This window comes from Rhincodon typus, chromosome 11, assembly GCF_021869965.1.
Source record: "Rhincodon typus isolate 14 chromosome 11, sRhiTyp1.1, whole genome shotgun sequence".
NCBI lineage: Eukaryota > Metazoa > Chordata > Chondrichthyes > Orectolobiformes > Rhincodontidae > Rhincodon > Rhincodon typus.
In genome coordinates, this window is record NC_063342.1 from 7,436,099 (window position 1) to 7,450,290 (window position 14,192).

Here is a 14,192-nt window from a genome sequence, read left to right on the forward strand (position 1 = left end):
CCCCCTCTCTCCCTATTTATTTCAGAACCCCCTTCCCCTCCCCCATTTCCAAAGAAGGGTCTAGGCCCGAAACGTCAGCCTTGCTGCTTGGCCTGCTGTGTTCATCCAGCTCTACACCTTTTTATCTCTGGCCAATAATGGTTAGTTCTTGCCAGAAAGCGAGAAATGTTCAGATGGCATTCTGGCCCACATAGACAGGTCACTAGTTACAGCAGTTGTCTCTGGTGTCTGGCAGACACAACTTGCTCAGGAATTAGTATCGAGAAGTTTTCTCATCACCCTTCAAGAGGACAGTCAGGTTTCATGCTGAGTTCACAAAGAGGGTGCTTCAGAAACAGGAGAACACAGCTGAATTGCCTACGTTTTAGCATACCTCCCCAACTGAAAACCACAACAAACACTAACTACTTGAAAAACACTCTTCAAATAAAACAGCCAGTGCATCAATTAGCTGAAACCATTCCAAGAAATACCTTGTTCTCAAAAGTTCTAATGTGACTTTTCATTGACCTTCTTTGAAGAAAACACCCTAGGTATCTCCTTAGAACTTGGAATGTATTATTTTTTCCAGGTCTCAAAAAATCATGAAATATGAAGCCGTCATATCAGTGTATATACATGAAAGTTGCTGAATTTTCCGTGAAATGCATTTGGGAAATACTGAGGAATTAGTCAGGACAATGCAGAGGGGTAGGAGCCTGAACTTTTCTTTTTATCTCTGTAGGTCTCTCTAACAATATGGAAGGTGTAATAAGTTTAAACACTGTTTTGAATTGAAGGTGTTATAAATGCATCCCATCGCCATTATACTTTCGCATCCCCTTTATCAGGCGTCAGCTGCTGTGCCGTCATCTGATTCTAGTGTGCATTAAACTGGACATTTCAGGTCTATCTTGAGGTTATTTGGCAATGCTCCTTATTCCTGCCTTCTAAGAAGCGATTCAAATAAGTGGGTGAGTGGCCAAGTAAATCTGGCTAGCAACCAACAAGCGCATTACAAAGTCCTGTTTTTCATCTGTCAGTGATCTGTTTTGCACGCTCAGCAATCAAGTTTAATTTGCCCAGTGATTAGTCAGAAGCAGGACTTTTCTGAGTATGTCTGTGCGTTTGTGCATACGTCTGTGTTGTTCCATGTTGTGTTTTCAGCTGAAGCCCCGAGGATTCAACCGTGTTAGTGTGACCACCAAAGATCACACTTGGGAAAGTAATTTCAACTTCTCGCTTCCCTGGCTGTGGGTCCACAGTTGCAGTTCCGAGAAGCGTCCCAGATTGTTCCAACAGCTGCTGAACATGGTGAATGAGCAACCAGGGCCACACAGTGTGGCAAACCGCCCAAGAGCAGGCACTTTAAATTACTGCGCTGTCACCTCCCCCCCAACACCTTGGACTGAAACCAGACTCGGGGATCAGCCTGTTTACAGTGTTTGGTTGTTTGGGATGACAGGGGAAGCGCAATCAGCAGCTTCTCATTATATTGCTGAAGGTATTTTTGTGATGCCTGCACTTTTGAAATGGTTTCAAAGAAGCATTCTAGACTGCATCTTTGACACTGTTCCCAGAACCAGCCCCTGTGTGTTCACAGCTGTCAAGATAGTCCACCAAGAATTTTCTTAGCTGATGACTTGGCCCATTTAAAAGAAGAAAGAATCTCTTGTTCAGTTTTCCCCTCCCTTTGCTCCCAATGCACTGAATTCTAGTCAGTTACATTTCCATTGGCTCTGCAATCTTGTCCGGGTGCCCCATTAATCAACTATAAGTGGTGACAGTCTGTTTGACTTTAGGGAGGGGGAGGAGGTCTGATGTCTTTTCGTAGTGGAGATTGGTGTGGGAGACAATGCAGAGGAGTAACAGCTTGAGGTGTTGTCTTTCCTGTCTTACTCTCTTCCCAGGTACTATGGCATTGAAGACACAGCATTCTTGTCACTTCTAAGGGAATGTAATTGAATTGTCGTGTCAAGGCTGGTCAGAACTGTGGTTGGATCACATTCAGAGTACTGTGTGCAATTCTGGTCTCCATGTTAAAGGGTACAGAGGCAATGAAGAAGGCACAAAAGAACTTAACAGGTCTAAGTGGCCATAAGTACTTGGAGCAACTGAATGGATTGAATATCTTTAACATATGAAGTGAATGGACACTTTTAAGGAGGATATTTCTAAGATAAACATATGAAAGAGAAAGGAATAGGAGGATTTTTTTAAAAAATTCAGTCATGAGATACAGGTTTCACTTGGCTGGACAGCATTTGATCAGGTACCAACAGTAGTTTCATCTCGAAAGTACCGTGTTTCATTCTTCTTCAGTCAAAAATGGATGAACTTGTACTTCCCCTCATTGAAATCCATTTGCCCCAATTTTGCCCATTCACTCAATCAGTTGCTATCTCTTTGTAATGGTAAACTTCCATTGCCTGCTTGATTGGTGCTAAATCCAGAAGCATCCACTCCCTCCACTACGACGCTCAGTAGCAGCGGCGTGTACCATCTACAAAATATATTCATCAAAGATCTTTAGACAGTATCTTCCACACCCACAACCACTTCATATGGAAGGACAAGGGCGCACCAAGGGAACACCAACACCTGCAAGTTCCCCTCTAAGCCATTTACCATCCTGACTTGGAAATATATCACCGTTTCTTCACTGTCGCTGGGTCAAAATCCTGGAATTCCCTCCCTAATGGCATTATGGGTCAACCTACAGCAGGTGGACTGCAGTGGTTCAAGAAGGCACCTTCTGAAGGGCAATGCAATAAATGCTGGCCCAGCCAGCATTACCCACATCCCACAAATGAACAAATGTAAAATAATTCACAATGGACACAATGCCACCAAATGTAGCTTCAGTGGTGCAGCAGAATATGGAGCGTTCTGTCTGATTTTCTAAGTTCACTCCTATATAATGAATAGTTAAGGCCTAATATCCCTATTCTCTGTCTCCCGTCATTCAGCTAATTTCCTTACCAGGTTAATTATTTGCATTCATTCCATGAGCTTCAAGTTTATCTAAAAGTTTCTTAGGATCAAATGCCTTCTGAAAATGCATATAAACATTTCCAAATGCATTTCCCTGTCCACTACTTCAGCTACCATTTATAAACAGTCAAGTTTGTCAGATTGGCTGCCTCTGATCATCTGGAATGTATCAACATTTCAATCACCCTATCCTCATGATAGACTGCTAAATTCCTGAGAACAGCCATTAGTCTTACCGGTCTATAAAACTTTGTTTTTTGTAAGGTTTTGGAGTAGATCAGTAGCTCGAGTTGTGGGTGTTGAGGTTGGTTGGCTCGCCGAGCTGGTTTGTTGTTCCGCAGACGTTTCGTTACCATGCTTGGTAACATCCTCAGTGCAGCCTCTGATGAAGCGTCGGTGTGTTTTCTCGCCTGGTTTTTAAACTCTGGGGTCCCTTGCGATGGATTGCCTCACTTCCGGGTTTCCTCTGTAGTGGAATGTATATGGGGTCGAGTTCAATGTGTTTATTAATAGCCTGCTTCGTGGAGTGCCATGCTTCCAGGAATTCTCGTGCTTGTCTCTGCCTAGCCTGTCCCAGGATCTTGGCGTTGTCCCAGTCGAAGTGGTGGTTCTCCTTGTTCATGTGGATTGAGAAGAGTGAGTATTGGTCGTGTCTTTTTGTAGCCAGTTGGTGTTCATGTACTCTTGTTGTTAGTTTCCTTCCTGTTTGTCCGATGTAGTGTTTCTCGCAGTCTCTGCAGGGGATCTTGTATTCCTCCTCCTCTTGGCGTAGTTCCATGTTGACACTGCAGCAACATGGAACTATGCCAAGAGGAGGAGGAATACCTCTTCCAAGTGTTCAAGGATAATGGATATCCAAAGAACTGGGTCAGGAGATGCCTACAGGCACAGCATCAGAAAGATTCTACACGCCCCGACACACTCATCACACTACCCTACATCAGGAACACGTCAGAACACACCACAAGACTTCTACAACCGCTGGGCATCACAGTGGCACACAAACCCACATCAACCCTACGACAAGTGCTCACCCGAACTAAATACCCACTCCCCGCCATGGACAGGACCAATGTCATCTACAAGATCCCCTGCAGAGACTGCGAGAAACACTACATCGGACAAACAAGAAGGAAACTAACAACAAGAGTACATGAACACCAACTGGCTACAAAAAGACACGACCAATACTCACTCATCTCAATCCACATGGACAAGGAGAACCACCACTTCGACTGGGACAACGCCAAGATCCTGGGACAGGCTAGGCAGAGACAAGCACGAGAATTCCTGGAAGCATGGCACTCCACGAAGCAGGCTATTAATAAACACATTGAACTCAACCCCATATACATTCCACTACGGAGGAAACCCGGAAGTGAGGCAATCCATCGCAAGGGACCCCAGAGTTTAAAAGCCAGGATGGAAAACACACCGACGCTTCATCAGAGGCTGCACTGAGGATGTTACCAAGCACGGTAACAAAACGTCTGAGGAACAACAAACCAGCTTTTTTTTTTGTCTCTTAATTTTCTTAAATAGCAGTACAGTGGCTCAGTGGTTAGCAGTGATGCCTCACAGTGCCAGGGACCCAGGTTCAGTTCCACCCTTGGGTGACTGTCTATGTAGAGTTTCCATATTTTCCCTGTGTCTAAGTGGGTTTCCTCCAGTTTCCTCCCACCGTCCAAAGATGTGCAGGTGGATTGGCCGTGCTAAATTGCCCGTAGTGTCCATGGATGTGTAGGTTAGGTAGTTTAGGCATGATTATGCGGGATTGTGGGAGCAGGGGGTGGGGGGCGCGGTGGTGGCAGGTCTGGGTGCAATGCTGTTCGAAGTGGGTTCAATGGGCTGAATGGCCTGATTCCCCACTGTAGGGATTCTATGATTCTATGACATATGAATGAACTTCCAATGAAAGGAAGCAGTTCCTGAATCAAGCATACTTTGGGAAATTATGTTAGAAATTTGCGATTTTCTCACTCCAGATAAATCCATCTGTGCAACCTTTAACACTTTTGTGCCACTATCTTGCTCATGACTGTTATTTTGCTGTTTTTAATTTTTAAGTCTCTGTTCCTGGCATAGTTGAGGTGTCTCGCATGTAACTCTCTTTTCCACCCAACTCCTTCAACCGCCTCATTAATCATCTTATCCAGAACAGACTTGTGGACTTCTAAGAAAGTGGTGTCGCTGCCTTGAACTGCAGTAGGCCACTTGCTTTAGGTGCACCCGCGGTGCTGTTAGGAAAGGAACTTCAGGAATTTGATCGAATGATGATGAAGGAAATTGACGTAGTACCAAGTCAGGATGGTGTGCTGTTCACAGATGCTGATGTTTCAATGCACCTTGTTCTTGTGTGCAGTTCAGACTGCAGCATGTGTGTTACCTGATGTGCTGAGGAGCCTGTGGGTCTTTTTCAGTTACAATGAAGCCTTGATGTACCTTATCCACGCTTACCAATATAACAAAGAGCTGCTGTCCAAAGGGATATACAGAGGTCACGATGAAGAGCTAATGTCACACTACAGGCGAGAGTGTTTACTGGTAAGTACAGTACAGTTTAGAAAGAACAATGCATAATTAAAGAATTCCTACGAGTAGCCTGTAGACAATAACACGAGTCAAAATGTAACATTTGCTGCTTTGTTAATACTCTGTGTAACTTTGGGAAATTTGGTATCTGATGTAAAATTTGGGAATAAGCAGCATTCTCCATGGTTCACTCTGCTTTATTCACTGGGCAAATACAAACAAATCTATAAAGTGTGGCTTGCCACTCAGTTTTTGTACATATCCATCAGTTTTTAGAACAACATACATGTTGTTATTGCAGCCGACAGAATTAGCCTCAGTACTGCTTTGTCAATACTTGAACACCGCGACTCATGGGACAGAAGTAATCTTATATTTTGTTGGCTAAAATGGTTCTGCATCCATCGAGTTTTAGAGATTTAACCCAGTTTTTACAGAGGGGGCACATACCGTAACGCTCCTTTTAATTAGTACTAAATCAGCACTCATGCCATAAGCTCAAAGGAGAGCGAAAGAGAAAAAAGGCAAAGTATTAGGAATTTAAAGATACAACTAATATTTTTAATAAGTTACACGGAAGTACACAATTTAAAATATAAATAGGCTGTGTGGAATTCACTACATAGAATTTGCAGCACAGAAACAGCTTATTCAACTGGTCTCTGGTGTTTATATTTCATGCAAGTCTTCTCCCACAATTTTCAGTTTTTAGTCCATCAATATAGTTTCCTGTACCCCTTTCCCTCATGTACTTATCAAGCTTATTTTTTTCAATGTAACTATGCACCTCAACTGCTCATTGTGATAGCAAGGACAGTATAAAGCAAAAGGCATAATTTTAAAGGGGTGCATGAACAGAGGGACCTGGGAATGTATACGTGAAAATAATTGACGGTGGCAGGACACATTGAGAACGTAGTTTTAAATAGGTGTTACAAGATCCTGGATTTTAAAAATGAAGGTATAGAGTAGAAACGCAAGGAAGGAATGATGGGCCTTTGTAAAACCTTGGATTTACCTCATCTGGATTATTGTCATTTATTTTGGGCAGCCTATTACAGATTTAAAAACCTCTTGTTGAACTTTCTTTTGGCCTTCTCTGGTCAACTTCTCCAGTAACGATTTAAGTAAATATCAGTGCTGCCTTTAAATTTTATTATGTTTTATGATAACATTTAAGACTGGAGATTTGAGGAAGATAATGTTCTTCCAGGGGTGTTGGGAATCTGGAATGCACTGCCTGAGAGGGTAGTTGAGAGGAAACTTCACAACCTTTAAAACGTGATGAGCACCTGAAATATCATAACATTTAAGGCTATGGGCCCAGTGCTGTGAAGTGAGGTTAGTGTAGATGGGTCAATGTAGATTGGTCAGCACAGAATCGATGAACTAAAGGGATGCTCTATATTGTATGAGTCTATCTGTTTGACATATTCCTTTGCTGTGCTGTGGTAGAAATTGAACGAGCATGCTGCGGCTCTCTTCGAGTCTGGAGATGACCAGGATGTAGAGGAAGGACTCACCACCATGAATGAATTGGTCGTTCCCTGTCTACCACTGTTATTGGTTGATGAAATGGAAGAGAAAGACATTGTGGCTGTAGAAGACATGAGGAACCGATGGTGTTCATATTTGGGGCAAGAAATGGAACGTAAGTTTTTTTTCTTCATTTGTTCATGGAATGCAGGCAGTGCTAGTTAGGTCAGCATTTATGGCCCATCTCTAATCGCATTGCATTGGATTTGGAATCACATGTCAGCCAGATCAGGTAAAGACAGCAGACACCCTTTCTTAAAGGATGGTGGATTGGCCTTTTATGACAGTGAATGCCATTAGACTTATTTTTCCAGATTTCTGTTGAATTCAAATGTCATCATCTGCCGTGATCAGCTTAAAATCCGTATCCCCAGGACATTAGCTTGAGATTCTGGAATGCTAACCCAGTAACATTGCCATCATGCCACCTCCTCCCCAAGAATTGTTGAATGACCATTGAGCTATCCAGGTGTGAAAATTTGTCACAAACAGAAATGCAAGAGGTTGAGAAATAGACTGAAATATATTGAGCAAGATTTTTAAAAAGTTCTTAAATTGAAATAAGTTATAATGATTAATTATCATCAGAACGAGTCCACTTTTGTGTTTGAACAAGAGATCTTGGATGATTTATTTTGAAGGGATGGAATAGATTGACACAGTCTTATTTCTTGTGTTGAAAATCTCTAGAATAAAGGAACGCAAATGAAAGATAAAGTTTTTGAGATGGAAGATAAGCGGAGGACTCATCAAAGAGTCCTAAATATTAACTTACTCCTTTATTTTCCTAGTTTAAACTATGAAAGATTTTTAACTATTACCTTGTTTCTTTATTTTTCTACTTATTTTATGAAGTAATGCCTAACTTTTTAACTAATTTCTCTTACTACTAAGTACCCAAGTCTTTTTGTACCTTGGTAGCATGGTACCTAAATGGTGCCATATGTGGCAACATTATATACTTTTCATATGACAACAAAATCTAAATCTAATCTTTGATTTGATTTATTGTAGTCACATGTATCTAAGTACAGTGAGAAGCTTTGTTTTGCAAGCAGTACAGGCAGATCATAGCAAACAGGGACATAGGATGCTTAGACAGATGCAAGAGCAAATATAGAAGATGCATAAGAGAACCCTTCTTGCAACAGGGGCTTATGAGGCTATGGAACACAAAAGGAAATTTAGTAATTGAAGCAGAGAATTTGTCAACATTTAAGAAAGATCGAAGGTAAAAGGGAAGATAAAAAAAAAAGCACCAGAGACATGGGATCAGGACTACTTTTGCAGAAGGAGGAACAGCATCATAGACTGGTTGGGCTGAACACCCTCACCATTCTTGGCAATAAGTGAAGAATGGTGTGAAAGATCAATGCAGGAAATCACTGCTGGTTGTCATTTTTATGAATTATTTATAATCTGGAGTCAGTGTCGAAGTGTTCAAATTTACACACCGGTGGAGGTGAAAGCTGGTTTGTACAAATTCAGAGGGACTTGGGGACGTAGCAGAATAGTGTCAAGTTACTTTGTTGAAGACAAAGAGAAGGGAGGTACTCGTTAACTGGAGCAGTCAAGCCTTGGTGTGAAGCACATTAAAATAAATGGAAACTTTGGTTTTGTACCTCAAAGCATAGAATTTAGAGAAGTGGGTGTTAGTGTTGGACTCCCATTAGAATCTAGTTAAACTGTACTTGAGGCTTTTTTGCACAGGTCATCGATTAGCCCATTTGCCCGAATGGCTGATCTGTCATGCAGTATGATGTCAACAGGACAGGTCCAAATCCTGTATTGGCTAAATGAAAACCAAAAGACCTGCAGATGCTGTAAATCAGGAACAAAAACAAAGTTGCTGGAAAAGCTCAGCAGGTCTGGCAGCATCTGTGAAGGAAAAAGCAGAGTTAACGTTTCGGGTCCAGTGACCCTTCCTCAGAACTGTGGAAGCCTCGATAGGAAGAATGAGGGGAGTCACCCATTACTTGGAAAGTGCAACAGTATAAGGAAGAGAATATTTTAATGGGATGACAGTGAAGCGGGGATTACAGAGGATGAAAATAGTTTTTTTATAAAAAAAATTGGGGGAGACTTGAAAGTGTTTAAAGCGAAATGGGGATTTGATGAACGAGTAGGCAACTGTTTTCGCTAGGTAGTGGGTCAGTAACAATAGGTCAACATTTAAACTAATTGGTTAAGGAATTAGAAGGGAAATTAGAATATTTTCCACCAGAAGATTATTAAGATCTGAAAGAGTAAAGGAATCAGATATAGGACTTTCAGAAAAGCATTTGGACATGCATTGTAAAAAGTCTAGTTAATGATGACAGGACCATATGAAGGAGTGTCTGCATTGTGACTCATGAAGTGTGAATTTGTATAGCTCCTCTAGCCCCTTTTAAATTTTTGAATATTTCAATCTAACAACAACCAGCAGTGAAACTTTAGTTTAAACAAGATCAAAGGTTAGTTTATTACACAGCTATTTCTGAAAGTTACTGAGTAAAAACAAAAGGAAAAACTATTGGCAAAAGTGCAGTTTCCAAGATTACATTAGATATGGATAAAAGTTACATACAAAGATGAGGGTACAACATTTTCTTTCCAGGGTAAGGGGATTGAAAACTTAAAATCAGATTCTTTAGCTGTGATGGCTTCACTAGTTGAATAGTAGGAAGTTGCTTGTATAGAAGACTTCTGATGTTCACTAGTTCTGTAGTTACACTACTTACAGATTGCAGAACTGTGACTGATTTCTGAAATCCCTTTCCTTAAACTCTCTTTTACCTAAAGCTCTCACAGTGCTATTATTTGAGTCTTTCTTGGTGTTCTAATTAAAATGATGTCTCAGCCTGTTTTCGATGGATCAAACCTTAAGGTCGCTGCTATCCCAAAATTTTCATACTTCCACATTAGGAGGTGTGTCATACTTCCATATTAGGAATTTGCCAAGGTAGGAAGAAGCTATCTGTACCCCCAGGGAAGACATTGCTAATGAGTTTCTGTTTGCCCCTTGCCAGAATATGCATTGAATTTCCCCAATTAGATTTTTACTAGGTGCTGTGTCAACTGTAATGAATCTATTTTCTTCTCTCTGCTCTACCACAAAAGCTGTTGCCTGAAATACAGTTCCGTTGTGTGTTCCCATGTCAAACTTAATTGGTTTTCCCAAACTGGATAATCTGCAGGGAAATTCCATCTCAATCTGTGAAACTTCCCGAAAGGTATAAATTAAACCTAAATGGCTGGTTAATTTAAGTTCAGATGGTGCTATTTAGTGATGATTTCATAACTGCTGCAGTTTGTAGTCAGGTGATCACTGCAACCATCTTAAATCAATGTCTTCCCTTTTTTAAAAACATTTTAAAATCCATAAAAGTCTCAGGTATGAAAAGTCAGATAGTAGCAGTGAAAAATTGATCATCCGTTTTTAGTGCTATCGTAACAGTCTTTTGAAATAAAAAGCTTTCTTAACCATTTAAGATTTATCTATGATTAAGGTAGTTGAGATTCTCAATGTATTGTAAAGATTTGAGAAAACCTCTCATAAAATAAGCCATAAAGACCAAAGCATTATTTTGTTTTCAGTTTTTAAAATAGTACTAAACATATATGTAAAAGCAAATCTTGCCTTTGGCTGCAATTATGGACAAGTTCATTGCTCAGACATTATGATGTTTGAGAAGCATACTGTTTAATGTTGACTGATCTGCTATTTGCAGGTAATCAGAATACAAGTTATGGGCAATAAAATCTTTAGCTTATAGTAAGACAGAGAAGGCAAAATTAATCTCAATACTCTTAAGAGGCGAAGGACATAGGATTTTATGTGTTGCAGAGCTGTGAATGTAAAGTGCACTCAGAAGGTGAAAAATGGGGAAGGATACGGACCTGGAAGAAGGAAGGGGTTCATGAGCATCAGCTGGGTTACAGAACACCATGAAATCCCCAAATCACACACACCCCAGCCCCAACCTCAGCATATTATAGCCATTCTTCAGAGCCACCGTGTCCAAATTCTGGAACTCCTTCCTTCACAGCATTCTGGTATCAGTCAGCTTTATCACATGGAACTACAGAAAAGTTCAAGAAGAAAGCTCATCACTACCTTCCTAAGGACAGCTAGTGGTGGGCTTCAGGTTAGCCTTACTACATCCAGAGAATTGCATTTTATGTTCCTTACATAATAACAGACAAAGATGTGCAGAATAATTCTTATTATAAATTGTTTACATAGCAGTGAGCAATAGTAAATATTACTGAAAGATTATGACAGGAGGAAGTGGTCTCGACGCACTCATGGGAGTCATGACGTAATATAGTCAACTGATGAAGGGGTTAGAATGCAGGGAAACTAAAGTGACCAGAGATAATTATGTCTTCAGGTTAAGGCCACGCATTCTGATTTTATTTTGAAATAAATAATTTGTTTTTAAAGATGATTTTCTGGTCAGTGGCAGATGCAATGATGGTAATTCCATCGTGAATGTCAAGGGAAATGGTCATAGCTGGCATTTGTGTGGCACAAATGTTACTCGCCACTTGTCATTCCAAGCCTGGATCTAGTCCAGGTTTTACTGCATTTGGCTGTGGACTGCTTCAGTATCTGAGGAGTTGCAAATGGTGCTGAATATTGTGCACATGTAGACAAAGTGACTTGGAACATCTCACCATGTTATATATGCTGTATAAATACGCACTGTTGTTAGTGAAATGTGCACAGGCATCAGATTTGGGTTGTTGGATTGGTAGCGAGCAGACGTACAGTGGAACTGCTCACCTGAGTCACTAAGGGTGAGTCTCTTGATGGGAAGCAAATGCGACACTGAATGGGAAGCGTTTTGGCAATGTCATATTTTGTCGAAAAATGAATAAACCTCTCCCTTTTCACTCCCTTTCTCAGCCAACCTGCAAGAGAAGCTTACTGACTTCCTGCCAAAGCTGCTGGACTGCTCGACCGAGATCAAAGCTTTCCGTGAGCCACCGAAGCTCCCTTCCTTCTCCACGCACGAACTCTGTGAGCGCTTTGCTCGTGTAATGGCATCTCTCAGTCGAACCCCTGCAGACGGCAGATGAAAGGAAACACGAGATTCTTTTTTTGTTTCTCTTTTTCGGGGAGCACGTTACAACCAACAAGGACTTCTTTCGTTTAAATCTTTCTTTTCTTTCCGTTCTGAGGTATAACCTTCACCTTCCCGTCACAGAGTTTGCTTGCTGCTGCTGCTATAGATTTTACCCATTTTTTTAAAAAAAATAAAATCTTGACTTAACCGCAACCAAGGCATCTATTACCATAAATGAACTTTTAAACGGCAAGACTGACAGTGGACACAGCTCAGTGCACATGATGCTTTGGGCACAGTCGGAGGAAATAGTGACATTGGAGGACCGAGAGAGGAAAAAAAAGAGACTGATGTTTAAATTAAGAATTGGAACATTTTGAAGCAAGAGACACCCATCTTTATCTTTTGCATCCCTGCTCTTGCCACCAGGTTTCTGCAAGTGTGTTAACTCGCCATGCTATCAATTTTTTTTTAGAGAAAGAACCACAATTCTATCTGTTGAATTTTATTCTTTCCACATTACTCTTAATGACAGCCAATGATATTTGGAGGTGTGGGTGCTGACTTTTCCTGCCCTCCCCTTACCCGCAACCCCTCTCTCCCCACGAAAATGACGTCATGAGGCTTGTGAACGAACTGAAAGAATAAAGTTTTATTTATGGCTATTTTTTGATGTAATGATGAAACAGCTGATGTTCTGTGTGCTTTTTTTGTAAAAATATCTCTGTTGCTTTGATAGTCAAATATGAGAAGAAAGTGTTGTCACCCCTATCAGAATGGCCATGCCATCTCAGCAATTGAAGATTAATTTCTAAGATACTTCTCCCAAGGAAGAAAAGTTAAGGAAGATGCCTATCGAATTAAATTCTGCTTCTTGTTTTTTTACCTGCTTTCTGTGAGCACTTTATTGATTAAGCTGGAGAGGGAAAGCTACCACTTCCTCCCCGAGAAAAAGACCAGGGTGACCAGCTGAAGGCTTTCAAGATTAGGAAAGAAATCAATATAATAGACATAGAGAAGAGGAGGCAAAGATAAGGGGCCATCAGTGTAGTATAGTCTATAGGCGATTAAGGAGAAACTTCTTTGCCCAGAGACTGCTGAGACTCCACTGAAGCAAGTAACATAGATTTAGGGAAAGCTTGTTAAGTACATAAGGTAGAGAGGGATAGGATAGTATGAGGTGATGAGGAGACTTGTGTGAAGTTCTGGGCTGAATGATCTGGTTCTTTTCTGTACAATTCCAGGCAGCTGTCCAGATGAATCTGCATGAATAACAGACTGTTCTGCCCTCCAGCTGACTGGAAACGCAGTGTACCACAAGGATGGACTGGTGCAAGAGCTAGAAAGCATCCTTCCCCCTTAGCCACGGATGTGCATGGCAGCCCAGACTGACAAACGCACCAAACACAAGAAACAGCCCCTTTAGAATGTGCCCAAGTGAAGTCACGCTGCAATTTTGGAGGTGTTCGGTTAGTGAAACAAACTCACCAGACATTGAGGGAAGGTAAAAGGAAGCCTGGAAGGGAGATCATGTAATTAAACTTTCCTGAGTAACCAACCTCCACCCCAACCCAATCAATGCCATACACTGTTTCTGTGAATGTGTTCTGGAGATAAAGTTATTATTGTTACCTGTGTGCTTGATGAGGCATTCGGTAAGATCATGAATGATCTGAACTTGACTTCTATTCCTCTTTCCTGCCTGAAACATTTTTAAAAATTCATGATACCCAGAGAAGAAATTCTTCATCTTTGGGTAAATGTGTGACCCATTATCTGAACCCTAGACATAGATTCCCCAAGAGGAGAAGCATCCTCTCAGCGTCCACCTGTCAGCCTCCCTCAGGATCTTAGATATTTCAATAAGATGACCTCTCTTTCTTCGAAACTCCAGTGGATGCTAGCACAACTGTTTAATCTTTTCCTCATCAGACAAACCCGTCATCCCAGGAATCAACTAGGTGAATCTTCGCTGAACTGTTTCTCTTACAAGTTTTCTCTTTCCCTCCTTTTTCCTCCACCTCCCCACACAGCTGCCTCCTCCCCAACGTAATCTCCTCCTCCTGACCTCCTGAGCATCTCCTCCTCCCGAACATC

The 14,192-nt window shown here is 41.3% G+C and overlaps 1 protein-coding gene across 6 annotated transcripts in view; it reads left to right on the top strand.

Moving 5' to 3' along the window:
• The window catches only part of usp25 (ubiquitin specific peptidase 25), a 163,174-nt gene extending 150,391 nt beyond the window's left edge, over positions 1 to 12,783 (top strand). For all 6 annotated transcript variants that reach the window (XM_048602648.1, XM_048602650.1, XM_048602652.1 and 3 more), the window contains 3 exons: positions 5,394 to 5,517; positions 6,961 to 7,156; positions 11,936 to 12,783. In XM_048602648.1, coding sequence (XP_048458605.1) covers positions 5,394 to 5,517; positions 6,961 to 7,156; positions 11,936 to 12,108 — 493 coding nt within the window. In that variant the 3' untranslated portion in view covers positions 12,109 to 12,783. The remainder of the gene's footprint in view (positions 1 to 5,393; positions 5,518 to 6,960; positions 7,157 to 11,935) is intronic.
• The last annotated feature ends 1,409 nt before the right edge of the window (positions 12,784 to 14,192 follow it).